The sequence below is a fragment of the Macrosteles quadrilineatus genome, unplaced genomic scaffold (assembly GCF_028750875.1).
Source record: "Macrosteles quadrilineatus isolate MER2022 unplaced genomic scaffold, UCM_ALF_1.0 Scaffold_8__2_contigs__length_117827958, whole genome shotgun sequence".
Lineage (NCBI taxonomy): Eukaryota > Metazoa > Arthropoda > Insecta > Hemiptera > Cicadellidae > Macrosteles > Macrosteles quadrilineatus.
The window spans coordinates 89225566-89239576 of record NW_026542601.1 but is presented as its reverse complement, the minus strand read 5'-3'; the positions used below and the strand labels follow the sequence as shown (position 1 = coordinate 89239576).

Sequence of the window (14011 nt, the reverse complement as noted above, 5' to 3'; positions counted from 1 at the left end):
AAAATGGTTTGATAACAACAATATATTGAGCTAATTGACTTACCAAAACCATTGGGCGTGGAAGAATTTCTCTTGGCTCTTGTCCTGCCACATGTATATAACACGGCCGATAAACACAGGAGTGCCAGGATCATTGGGCTCTACAGTCACACAATCTCCAACAGTGATCTGTTCATCTCCAATCTTCACTTTGCTGCAACATTCAACACAAACGTTTAAATTGCTGAAATATTGAAGCAGCTGTTACTTTAACGATTTTGTGTTAGATAGGTTAAACAACAGACTTACCTTACCAACAAATATAGTTGGAAGTACAAATAAACACATGAATCATAGAATTTTTGAACTACTTATAAACTTTTCAAAAGACTTTATAGCTGAAAGAACTTGTAATTCTGAAAATTCCCATGTGTTTATTTGTACTTTCAAATATTTTTGCCAGAAAAGTAAACCTACTGTGTAACAAAAATCTTGAAACCTTGCATAAAGCCATCTTTACCAAAGTCATTGCAATTCTAAACACACACAAAAGGAATTCTTAAGAAACTATAAAGGTTGTTCCAGTAATAATATTTTCATCTTTTAGTATTTAGGGAGGCTATTGGGGGCTGTTCAACCACTCCAGTTCTTTTCTGTCTTGGATTTCAAAATCTTCTAGTTCTATCAGATTATTTTTCTCATATAAACAAAGCTTTGCCAGCTTTTAAAAACCAAGTGTAGTTGAACCTAACCTATAGTAGACCTTGCGACCGTCGTCCTTCAAGGGTTCTCCGACCCACTCAACCTTCTTCTTGGAGCTTTTAGTTTTAACAGTGCGGGTCGCTGTCCAGCTCATGTTACTTGAGTCATCCTCCGCCACAATGTCCTGTTCATCTTCTGGCTCGTCATCATCAGCCTCTTGGATGGCCATGTTCGGACACCTGCAACATAATACAACAGATTGTTGACAGTATTGGGTTCACACAGCTTCTTAGAGGTGTAAAAATTAGTATTTTAATATTAGAAAATATTAATCTTTCATATCCTGTGTTTCAACGCTGATGTATTTTGGTATCAATACTGGTGTAACTATTCAAGGACTTGCACCAGACAGTTGGAAAATATAAATTTTATGATATGTCTGCTGACTATGTAACTAAGTCTATACAGAATACACGCACAGTCCACATATTCAAGTTGACCTAACCAGGTTTTTCCACTCTAATTTTTGTCCAGTGTGTTCTTGGAAACCTAAAGTTTAAGGAAATAAACTTAAAAAAATATATAACCATTTAAAACACCCTGTATTATTAATGTCAAAAACGATAAAAATATACGTATAGCTTTAAAATAGTCAATTTTGAGCATGTATATTGTATATAACATAATTTATTGATTGTAATAATTATTACAATTGATATAATAATAATTTACCTGCGCTTGATACAGGCTTGTTTGCTCTTTCCTGAGCCGCCAAACTTGATCATATCCTTGCAAGCGGAGCATGAGCCGCAGTCAGAAGACTGACAAGCCTCGCACACATTACACCTGCGGCGCTTGGGACCCTGGACAGTAAACATGGCGAATCAAACACCTTTGACATTTAAAGACTTTTAATTAAAAGGTAATGTTATGAAATCCAAAGTAAGGTTATGAATTATAATTGGATTAAATGTTACTGAATGTCATATGTCCATGAACGGTTAAATGTAAACATTTTGATTTAATCAGAGATTTCAATATTATAGAATTTTGAGATCAGTTATAAGCTAAGTATATCTAGAGCATTGTGCATGGGCCAGCTATCAAATTAAATGAATTAAAGAAAGCTAGTTTAATTGCTATTTTCTCCCCAGAATAATTTAGCTCTTTCGCTAGAGTAGTTTTTGCATCAATGATTTGCATGAATGAAATCATAATAACTTTAAGTTTTGTAACAATAGTGAGAAGGATGATCTAAACAATTATGATTATTAAGTTATTGAGACTTGTGTTTACAACCGCTTAAGACTTTGTCCAAAATCACTTCTACTTTCGGTCCTTACATAGTTCGGATGTGAAAATATATAAATGGGAAACTTGAACATATTGTAGAATTTTTTCCTAGTCATACAAGAATGAAAATTGTATAATGCTCAATATTTTGTAATCAAATACCTTTGAGGTTGCATCGGTGTCCAGTTGGTCGGTAAACAAAGACTCGAACACTTCACTGACACAAGGAGTACTCGTGGCTTTACTCCAAACCTGCTTTGTCTTCTTCTGTCTTATCTCCTTCCTGTCGCCACGTCGCATTTCTCTTCTGTTGTCATTGACAACAACAATTTTCGTATATTTAGTAATTTGTTAACTTTGCATTTAAATGTTTAGTATGAAACTCCATCATATTTCTTATAATTAGTATTTTGCTATGTATATACCTGTATATATTACATTACTGGTATGAAAAAAAAAAAATTGAGAAAGAAGCAGGTTATAGAACCTCGTTTAAATAAGACTCCTGTAAATGAAGACTTTAACCCATTGGCGCCGACTTACGAGCGTTACTCGTACGGCCGCTGCAGGCCGACTTACGAGAGCCGCTCGTGTCACCGCTAGGCAGCGCCATTTTTTATTTAGTTATTATTATTTTTCGCCCTTTTTGTTTCTTCTTACTATTATAATGTTTATAAATATCTTGCTTCTTGATTTGCGTATTTACTCATTTATTTTAGCGAATAACAAACAATTTTGTGTTGCCATGGAAACCACATATCACCAAAAATCAGCTGCGGTAAGGTAAACAAAAAATTTTTTTAAAATGTTATTACTTATAAAAGTACACAACTTTTGATTTTTCTACGTAGGGAATCGATCGACCTTTATAATAAGAGTGTTATTTAGTGTCTGCATTAATCTTGGAATTTGTATATCAAGTTTACTTTCAAAATATTGTTTTTAAAATTTTTATTTTTATAATCTTTATACATATTTATTTTTTTAGTTTACAACTTTGACTATCCAATTAACACTTTTCTGTAGACAATTTTACTGTGAACAAAATGGTGAAAGAATTATTAATTTATTACCTAAGGTTTTCTTTCTATAGCAGTTAGAGTAAAAGTGTACAAATTCGGTAAAATTAATTGCCACCAGAGGGTGCTGCAGGTAGCGGATTAATTCCTTCCCCAATGGGTTAAACTAAACTACCACAACTCTTGTCAATTGAAAAGAGTGTTCACAAAAACTATCAAAATCATTATTCAAGAGATCATACCTTTTTCCAAAAGTGACTCCGGCCAGGTTAACCAACGCTCTCATGCAGGGTGAGGTGATAAGAAGGTCATCACTGTTATCAGCTCCTTCGTCAAAACTGAGCACTTGGTCACAGATGAACTGAGCGTGGCGCAACAAACTGTCCTCGGACAGTGTTGTGGTGCCAAAGGGAGGAACTGTCGTCTGTACAAATCACTTCATGTTAGTTACAGTGTTGTGCATTACACTTTATAGCTATGAAGTCAATGACGTTTATTTAATTTATTTTAGTACATTCTCAAGAAAACGTTTAGTGTGAAAAAACATTAATTCGGTTTGTACAACTTGGTTTTATCTTAAATTTTAGTCCAGAACAGTGAAAATTTAGTTCCAAGCAAGACAAAAGTCTACCGGTGAGTTTAGACGTAATAATACTTCTCTGTCTTTCAGTCCACTGTTCTGTGTTCAGTACCAAGTCTCAGTTACTTTAGTAATGTTTTCTGTATTATTTATTTAAAAAAATACTATGTACTGTATGTAAATTTTTAATGGGGAATAAAATATTATTTCATTTCATGTAACCACAAACAGGGTTACTCATAATTTATATTAGGGTTTTACCTATCAACTTCAAAGGACATAATGTCTCGCAACTTCCTCAGTTAGCAGAATACCAGCAAAGTTTCTGATTATTGAGTAAATGACAAAAAAATTGGTTCGATTCCAGGCAAGATTTTTTTCAGACCCAGATTTGTCATTGGGCTGTCAATAAGTGATACTATCTAACAAAAAGGTCTACAAGACCAGGGTATGGACCATTCCCTTACAAAAAACTAAAAATATATACCACAGGCGTGGATATACACAAGAATATACACCTGAAGTTTGTTGAGCAGGTCCTCGTAAGACGCAGTAGGATCCTCCAAGAGGAACTCGATAACCAATTTGCCCATGTAGATCTTCTGCTTGACAGTCTCCATCAGAGGGGCGTAAACTTCGCTCGGCTCCATGAGATAATACTCTCCGTAGTCTGTGGAGAAGCCAATCAGCGCTCTCTCACCTCCGTCGTAGCCAGAGACCCACCACTCGTTGATTGGACCCATGTCCATGCTGGCAATACCACCTGGGTTGCATATGTAATTAAAATTGGTGTATGTAGGCAGGTTCAATTTAACCTAATAAAGATGAACAAAACAAAGTGAACATGATTGGCATTTCTATACAGGTTTTGAAAACTGGTAGAATTGAGTTTATCAATCATGGCTCTTAAACTATAATTCTTAGCAGATTGTCTCATTATCTAACTTTTTATGAAGGATCTCTAACTGTTTTGACTTATATTTTTAATACCCACCAATTAAACTTTACTTCCAGACGGTATATTTATACAGATAAAATTTGTAATAAAATTAACAATCAGATCCAAACAACAGCATCCAAAAACACTGTTTGTTTGAACCTGTTGCATCAACTTATTTAAGATGGTGCGTCTGCCACTGATGTAAACAGAAATATGCAGGACCACAGCACTAATATCGATGACGGCCGAGCAGCTTTGTTTGTGTGAATATAACTTAGATTGATGTTTGTGAGCCATCAATGAGGGCAAACACATGTTAAACTGCTATTCAATATAAACCAAGTACGGCTCTGATGGCTTTAAACATAGGCTACAGACTTGTCACCCACTTTAAATGCTGCTTGCACAGTGACTAAAACCTATTTCTGCCACTTGGTAAAAATACTATTGGGATGATACTTATCCATTCATATTCTGCATGAGCTGTGGAATTGTACAGTGGAAATCTATTTAATACGCTACATGAAACTTTGTAAACAATAAGGCTTTTTTGTTAAACCGACATATTGCATACCAAAATGTTTGTCTAGGTGTGTAGATTTGCAAACTGGACCTTACATTTTTTTAAGTCCCTTGGGCTCTGCCCCAGTGGCTTATAAAGTTCCTATGTTATCCTTATGAAGAACATATTTGTTTACATTATGTTATGATCAGCTGGATAATTTAATTGCTGTTAATATTTTAGTTGCAATTTAAGGAAATGTGTGCTACAAACATTTACGACTTGGTTGAAATGAACTATTTACTATTTGCATTTGGGCTGGGGTAAATATTACAATGGAAAAAAGCGAGAAAGCCTGGACAATTTGATATTTACTTAAAAGAAAACCGAATTAACACTGTGCTGCATTTCTTGATAAATCATTGAAAGAGCCGATTTGCAAACAATGGAAACATAGGAAAGCATAGAACACCACCAAGTAGAAAAAAATAGAAATAATGTGTTTTTTTGGAATTTATAATCGTAGTTATGGACAACCTAAATTGGCTATGAGTGGAAAACATTTTGTAGAAAACACTAAAATAAAAACAAGATCAACTTTTGAAAAATGATAAGATATTTACAAGAAATGTTGATCATATCAAACTGTTATATACATCGTGAGTATTTCCATTATCTTTGAGTCGACTCTTTTAAAGTCATCGGAAATTATAACTGTTATTTGTTTTAAAATATTGCCTGTAATACTTTACAATTGCTCAAATTCGAGCAACAGGTACACAAGTATGTTTTATTCTAAATAATAGCGTATTATAAATTAGTGATGGGTTGGTACTTAACATCAAATGTCGGTTCCACCGGTTCTTCTGAAAAGTGCCGGGACCGAGAATTGATAGAGAAATGTCAGTACCAATAAATTCGGACCAAGTTAATTGGTTATATTTTTATTTACTCATTTATAAAATTTAAATTGTCAACCATGATGATTATTTTTTTACTTATGGCTATATGAAAGGGCATATTTATCATGAAATATTATCAATAGTAGGCTAAGGCTATAGGATGTTTATTTCAGAGTTAGTTGCCAGTTGGTTAAGTTTTCGTAACTATCGTCAGCTGATAGAGTGGTTGGAATTCCACCATCTTTAAGCTGAAGACAGAAGGCAAGCTTTAAAGACTGGATCAAATAAATGGTTTATTTGGGATCAACAAAATTATCAAGCTACCTTAAATAAAACCATACTTTCATAAGACCTTTCATAAAACCATGAACATCTGAGGTTAAAAGTTACAAGATTGTTTTATTTAATTCATACAGTTTTATATTTTAATGAGGTAAATTATTTGTTAAATGTAACTTTACCTTCTGCCTCAGGGTTTTCTTCATACACAGGTTTCATATAACCAGAGAAGTAAAGCAGCACGTTGCGCTCAATGAGACCGCCGTCTATCGGACACAAGTGGCCAGCCTTGTCATACACACTAAAACAAAATTGTAAAAAAATAGATATACCTTACTTTAAGTACTAGTAGGGAACAGACAGTCAGCATCAGTCTTACAATAGGATTATCGTTAATTCTAAGTTCTAGAAAGAGATTTATTTTTTATTTTTATTTTTGTTGTTGTTGGATAATCAATCAATACTGAGAAAGTCTATTTTGACTGTATATAAAAAATAATGTACACAGATTTATCTCTGCACTCAGCCGGCAAAATATTTATTTGTGTTTCTACATCATTAGCATTTCTTTTAAGTTTTTATAAGTGAATGATCCAAACCCTGGTCTTGTATTACAATTTACTACTGGGCTAGTGCTAAAATAACCAGATAGCAAACTTAAATAATCAAAATTAATGTTACATGAACATTTTTCATTGATTAATAAGAATATCATGAGTTGAACTTGAGACCTACCTGTACTGAGTGATCTTGTTGTGTGGCCGAGCGTCGTGCTCGTGAATATCTCCTTCCTCCCCAGTGAACAGAGACAGTTTGGGGTCGGTGAGGGCAATGTACTCTTCCACAGCTCCGTGCGGGTGCCCCGGGTAGAGTCGGGTGTCTGGGTCACCCAAGAGTTGACGACATATGTCACATTTCAGGGGCACTGTTCGGCCAATGCTACCTGAATTCTTGTCAGCCTCCTTAATATCAGATCTGTCAAACAGTATATCAATCATTATTCTCATGTTTATTCATTTATGGTACCTAAGTAAATAAGGTTTCGAGATTGGGTTTTGACCATCATAGGTATTTTAATACCAGTCATATTATTATTTATAAATTTACCAAGATAATTTTTCTATTTTCATTGTCCCATCAAATCAACTTCTGAATGGGTTGTATTATAAACAATAATCCCAATAACATTATCAGAAAAAATATGTTATACAAGTCTTGAATGTACCTATGACTAAAATATTATTTTTGATGACCATTTATGTGAGCCTAAAATGTAAATACATAAATCCTAATAATTACATTAATTGTGTATGCACCAGTCTTAACTGATAATAGACTGCTTCCCTACAATATTGTTGTGTTTTAGATTGATAAATTGTATTTTTGTTAAGTTTTACAGAGGTTTTTACTACTAATTTGGTTAAATATTATATTTTTACTAAATTAGATTACAAATTTTCTTACTTTTCTGAAATATGCTCTGTTTTACTTTCTTCTGTTTTGATTTTCTTAGCTGGCCGGGCAATTTCATCTTCATCAATAACTGGTGTTTCTTCAATCTCTATTTTCACACCATTAGTCACAGAACTCTCAGGCTCTTCTGGCACATCCTGTGTATCCATTTTCACAACAGCAGTGATTGCTTCAGTCTCATTTTCCAATTTGGTGTCAGAGGAATTTGACGTAGTATCAGTCTTTTCTGAAGATCCATTGAGATCTGAAGCCTTAGATTCACTTGCCTTGCCATTTACTGTTGACTCATTTTTCTTGAACCACGAATTCAAAGTGTTTTTTTGGGTATTTTTGTGGTCGTTTTGCTTACCAGCAGATTTTCTTCCAGCGCCTACACAAAGTTAGTGTTTGTAGTTGATATTTAAATAAGTGTTTATAAGTGCTTATACAAAATATGTTGGCCTATATTTTTTTGTATGAAAACTTTGAATAAAAAACTAACTGTAACCGACCCTTCAAAACAAAACTCTATGTACTCTATATAAAACTCTATGTAAGATACACCATGAAATTGCTCATATTTAGACATTCCTTCATACGGGAAAAACGTCAGTTTACTAAATCTAATATTTGGCAAATAACATTTTTTGGCGTAAATCTCCTTCAGGAATAGAATAGGTCTGGCTTTTGTGGAGGAATCAAACACTTATACTTATACTTTACATTCTCATTCTGTTGTGTATACTATTCAACTTTACTTCGTAACAGGTATACTTATACTTTACATTCTACTTTATATACTTTTCAACTTTGTATGGATTTGAGTTTTAAGAATAGGTTTTGTTTAGCTGTCTAGTCCAACCTAGGTTCATTGTGATAGCTGTAGCTTGTGTCCTAAAATAACAAAACCCTATGGATAAATTTACTGAAATTTGAAAAAAGAATAAGAATGTTGAAATGATAAGTAAGTTACTCCATGTGAAAAAGCAACAGGTATAGGCCTACCAATTTAAAAAGAACCTGCGCAGAACCACGGCTGTCTCGCGGACGTAGGGGTGATGGTGGGGAAGGGTCTGGAGCGGTGGTGGGGATAAGTCATTGGCAAGGGGCGAGGGGTCTTTCCCCACCACTCTGACTCTCCTACCTGCGCAACTCAAACAAGTGGGTGGTTTTTTTTTTAAGTGGTACGACTATAGTGTCGAGGGATATGGTGTCTTCATTAAGGTCTAAAACTCCATTGAGTATAATTGTGGTTAAAATAAGAAATCTTGAACCAGAACCAGAGGAATGAACTATCGACAATACTTAGGACCCCAATTTACAAACCGTAAAGATGATACCTTTTGGTGAGCTAGCATTTTCAGTTGATTCTTCATCTTCCAAAGCAAGCCTTTTTCCAGACTTTCTGCGTGTGGATGGACCCGGCTTACTTTCTTCAACCTCTTCACTAGACTTTCTCTTGCTGCCTGGAATAATTAAACATTTGGTTTTAAAAGACTAAACTATTGAAAGAAGTAGAAATAGAGAAATATCAATATTAGAAGATAAATATTAGAACTGAGCATTTTTGCTTGTCAATGACAAACTTTTTCTACACAAAAAAACGGATGATATTATGCCAAAGAACATTACTGTATGTTGCGTTGTTTTTATTGTAAAATTAACTGTGCATATAACAAAGTCTGGAATCATAAAGTTTCTGTTTGGTTGCATAGCTGAGGATTTTTGGTTATGAGCAAGAGATCTTCCGACCTCTTTGTTCTACGATGGACAGTCAGATGAATGGATAGGGCTGGACAAACAACAGCTTCATAAAATTTAAATGGCAGAAATTTTGGAAGATGGTGGTTTTCTGTTTAGTTTTTAGAGCTCTCATAGCAAGTAAACGGTAAATAAGTTCTCGATGGGAAATAGAAGGAACTGGAAGTTGACCATAGTGAATGTAAATTTGAAGATCACTAACACAGGGTTTCAAGCTCAACAGTGTGATGTGTTGGGTCCAGTGGGAGTGTTGTCAAGTTGTAAGATACAAGAATGCAAGAGAAAATTGTAGCTTGCCAGAGTAGCCCAAACTATTAGATTTCAATACAGAAGAACTCCTAATATTTATCCGACCCCAGCATAACCAACTTCTTGGAATATCCCACCTACATGGTGACCAAAGACTGAGAATTCTGAGAACCCCGTAAATTATGCGGGAATTTTAAAATTTCACTGCAAAAACCTGATTTTAGCTCATAGCGGATCGTGAACATCTTCCATGGTCACAGTGAAATTCTGATCATCTCCCAAGGTTACGGAAAATTTGTTAACGTCTTCGGCATTCATTGCAACATCATCGTCTCTCACAATTGTGTTAAAATCGTCCATTTTCAATCGCCCATTTTTGCAAATGATTTTTGCAGTCACTGAAATATGCGCTCGGCTCTGCTGCACTCGACCCGAGCTTGACCCAACAGTATTCATCGTTACATGTATTGTTTTTTTGTTAAATGTATGAACTTTCTTACGTATAAAAAGAGTTTGTTTTTGCTTCACCCGATATCTAACATTTTGGCCGGGGTTCTGCCCATACCCCGCCCATCATTCATGGTCTGATAAAAGGGGCTCTACTGTAAGTGGTAATGATTTTATAAAAATCATTAAAAACCCTTTTAGATTAAAAAGTTAAATCTGATGTTAGGTAGTTTATTTAGCAAATTCATATATTTCCTAAGAATATGCAAATATATCATTTTATTCTGGCAGTTAAACTTACTGACTTCAAGGGGGATTGATATTTTTGTTGTCCAATCTCAACTCACCTGCTGGAGAGTCTCCGTTCCGTGGGGAAGCTTTAAACGCAGCCAGTTTCTTAGCTGCAGATGCAGGAGTGCGGGAGGGACCAGCAACCGGACTGTCGGCTTCCAAAGTAGGTTTACTTCTAGGAGTGCGAGTCGGTCTACCTGAGATTGATGTCATTGTCATTTTGGTTTGGTTATAACACTAGGCTACATTACTTTATCACTGTGTCAAACTAGTTTACACACGAGTGTATATTTTAAGCTGTAGGATTGGTGTAGATTGAGACTTGTAACTGAACAATGCTGCACTGGGGTTAATGTTTAAAAATACAGGCTCAAAGTCCAAATTAATTTGTGGTTTTGGTAATCAAATTGAAATGAAATTATTAAGCGACCTTTATTATATGGGAAGGTATTCTATAAATAACAAATTTACTCTAAACTAATCCGTTTTATTCTAGATGGATTTTATACAGTTAAAGGTGGGCTTTGAATCACAAGGCATTGTCACATAGCATATCAAATCAAATTAAACTTATATTCCAAAAACAATTAACAAAGGAAAATATACTATCAATGAAACAAACAATCTTACTTCCTACTTCACAAAATTAAAAATATACATTTATAAATTAATTTGGGAAATATGTTTATATGAACTTAAGGCATGTGTTAAAATAACGTAGAACAGCACTTTGTATAGCGAAACTTTAAAAAATCCAAAAGTAATTTGAGTAGGCCAATAATAATCATTCTGACTTGCTTAATGAGTGAATTTAGGCAATTTTAAGGGAATGAAGCAATACGGAGGGCATAGACCAATTGGCTAATTTATTTTTTTTTTTTTAGATTGGCTAATTTTTAGTGTTTGTAGAGAAACAAAGTAGGGTCAAGTCTGCATGTGCTCTGTAGTGCTCTAATTCTTCTCCAGCCCACTCTAACAACCAGCCAGCAGAAATGCATTTCTTAAAATTAGTAGTCAATGGAGAATGAAACAATTGATAAGAATTATGGGGAATAATGATACAAAATAAAACTTCTAGAGTTGGCCATTGAGTAAGACGAGGCAGTTATTCCAACATTCTGCGAATATTGGCTGTTACAGGAATGTGATGTATGGTTAAAAATCAAAGTTCTTGATAACTTGAATTGAAAGAAATTTTATGAAAAGCTCAACAACAAACTGAGTGTTATAAAGCATAAACATTTTTTTATAAAGTATGAACTTACCATATGTTTTAGGGGAGCCGCCGAACTTTGGAGATGTAACATCACCTGAGAAGGAATTCCCACTCCCTTTGATAGGCGAATGGATGTGAAGGTTGACTTGAAGAATTTTCATCATTTCAGAACAGTAGTCAGTCTATAAATTAAATAATAAAAAAATAAAATTAATATACCATATCAGTAGAACCGTGGTTAACAGAAATAAAGGGGGGAGAGCTGTTTCGGATAACCAATTTTTCGGTTAACCCTTCATATGCTAAAAATAGCCTATGTATTACCACGGTGAGTTGGAAAAATGGATTTAAAACAACTAGCTGTTACCCACGGGCTTCACCCCGTTTGACTTCATAAGTATTATTTTTTTTTTATTAAAAAAAAGTAAAAAAATAACCTTGAATAAGCCCAAAATGTCGCTAAAATGCCAAAAACGGGCGATTTATTGGGATATTAAAAATATGAAGGCAATAAAAATGACGCAGGATGGTTTTGAACAAGGTAAGTGATCATCTACTAAAGCAATAGCCTAATGATAAAAAAAATTTGAAAAATTTTGTTTCATGTTACTAATCCTACCCGTCTTCATTGGAGACATTTGATGAGTTTTTAAAGTTTTATGAGCTTCATCAAAATAGATCAACAAAAACCCAATTGTCCTGAACAAATTTAAAAAATTACCAAAATCCCCCCCCCCCCAAAAAAAAACCTGTTGGGGTACAAGCCCTGGAAAAAAACACCAAATAAAAAGTCCTTCATCTCCTACGTCTAGATTATTAGTGCACACAATTCCGTGCACCATGCTAACTTATAAAAAAGCATAAACCACTTATTTTCTACATATTTTCCAAATATATTAAGGCGCTTTCACTGATCATAGTGGTGGAAAAGCTTAAAAGTTCCTTTGTCACACTTTGTGTAGCACTTTTAGGCTAGAACTAGTCTAAAATTTATTTTGACACTGTTAGTTACCTCCAATATGTTTGTGGTTTCAAAATCAGCTTGCAACTTCTCAATCTGAGAGACTATTTCCAAGTCTGCATGAGGTTTCAGCAATGACCACTTTCTGTTACAATATTCTTTTTCTGATATCTCCTTAGTTTTTATTTCATTTTCCAACATTTCCAACCTAAAACAAAAAACATTACATTATGTCAGGTTAAAAGCAGTGGAACCAAGTATGAAAAGCAAACATTAAGAGTCTTTTTTTTAAAAAAAAGAGGTTGGCGGCCTCTTTTAACCTTGCATTTGCCCGTCCACATAGACTAAGCGCCCGTGCGTGGATCGTTTACAGCAAAGCAAGGAGTGAGCCGGTACAGTACAAAGATGAACTGTACTGATAAAATGTTATCGGCAGTGACCAGGATCCGAACCCACGACATCGCTGCCTTGGGCCCGAAGTCCGCGACGCTAACGACTGAGCCACCGACTCACTAAAAAAGCAAAACATATATTTTTATTTAGCTTCCAATAATATTTGTGGAGTCTGAGAGTGGAAATGCCTACTAATAACAATAAAATAGGTAGCATAATTATTATTTGTTATGATAACAATATTAAGGCAAAATGTTCGTCTAGGTGTGTAGATTTGCAAACTGACAGAGCACTATTCCATAATTACAAAATTAAATTGTATTGGAATAGTCAAGTTTACAATGAAATGTACAGAAGATAAAATATACATTTAAATAGCAGCTACATAATTATTAGCTTATCACCAGTACAAAACGACAATCAAGATTTTACTGTTTCTGACCAAACTGTTTGGAAGATTATCTAATAAAATTAACCATAGGCCTAGCCTTTAATTGTCTATCAGTTTAGGCCTATTTGCAATTTAAACTGAATTACACTAGGCCTAAACTATTGTTATTTTTAGATTTAAAACTTAAGACTTAAGGCTAGGCTGTGGTGTGCGAGACTGATAAGTTCTCTTCGGCCTCGTTATCTCTTCCAGATTGTACAGTGGCCTATTTGAGAGCGAGTTCCTAAACACGATCCTGAATGCTCTACAATCAAGGCTCTCCCTTTGGTCTAATAGAGTATTTAAGAATTTTATTGCTGAGCATATCATCCCTTCAAGTGTGGTTAAACGGCACAAGGGCATACCGGTATCTAAATCATGTGCTCTTCACGGTCCATTAACTTATTGTGCCTCTAAGGCCTAAGATACCACGAAATTAAAATAGACTCAGATTCTGCTAAGGGTCGCTGGTTGACGTTCTGGTAGTAGGTTACTCAGCCATGGTAACAGTTGGCTTCAACCATCTTCTCTTGTTTAGTTTCACTACTAAATCAAAAAAAGATTTGAACCCAAATAGGCTATATTAAGATAACTTACTTGTGGACTAGGCTGCAC

General features: G+C 34.7%; 1 protein-coding gene across 1 annotated transcript in view; it reads right to left on the bottom strand.

Annotated features, from left to right (window-relative positions):
• Positions 1-14011, bottom strand: part of LOC128999845 (DNA (cytosine-5)-methyltransferase 1-like) — a 35592-nt gene that overhangs the window by 20831 nt on the left and 750 nt on the right. The window contains exons 2-14 of the mRNA XM_054426553.1: positions 12625-12781; positions 11662-11794; positions 10453-10593; positions 8989-9114; positions 7661-8039; positions 6932-7171; positions 6379-6497; positions 4092-4336; positions 3236-3417; positions 2137-2281; positions 1414-1544; positions 732-920; positions 44-193 (exon numbers count right to left, since the gene is read on the bottom strand). Coding sequence (XP_054282528.1) covers positions 44-193; positions 732-920; positions 1414-1544; positions 2137-2281; positions 3236-3417; positions 4092-4336; positions 6379-6497; positions 6932-7171; positions 7661-8039; positions 8989-9114; positions 10453-10593; positions 11662-11794; positions 12625-12781 — 2337 coding nt within the window. The remainder of the gene's footprint in view (positions 1-43; positions 194-731; positions 921-1413; positions 1545-2136; positions 2282-3235; positions 3418-4091; positions 4337-6378; positions 6498-6931; positions 7172-7660; positions 8040-8988; positions 9115-10452; positions 10594-11661; positions 11795-12624; positions 12782-14011) is intronic.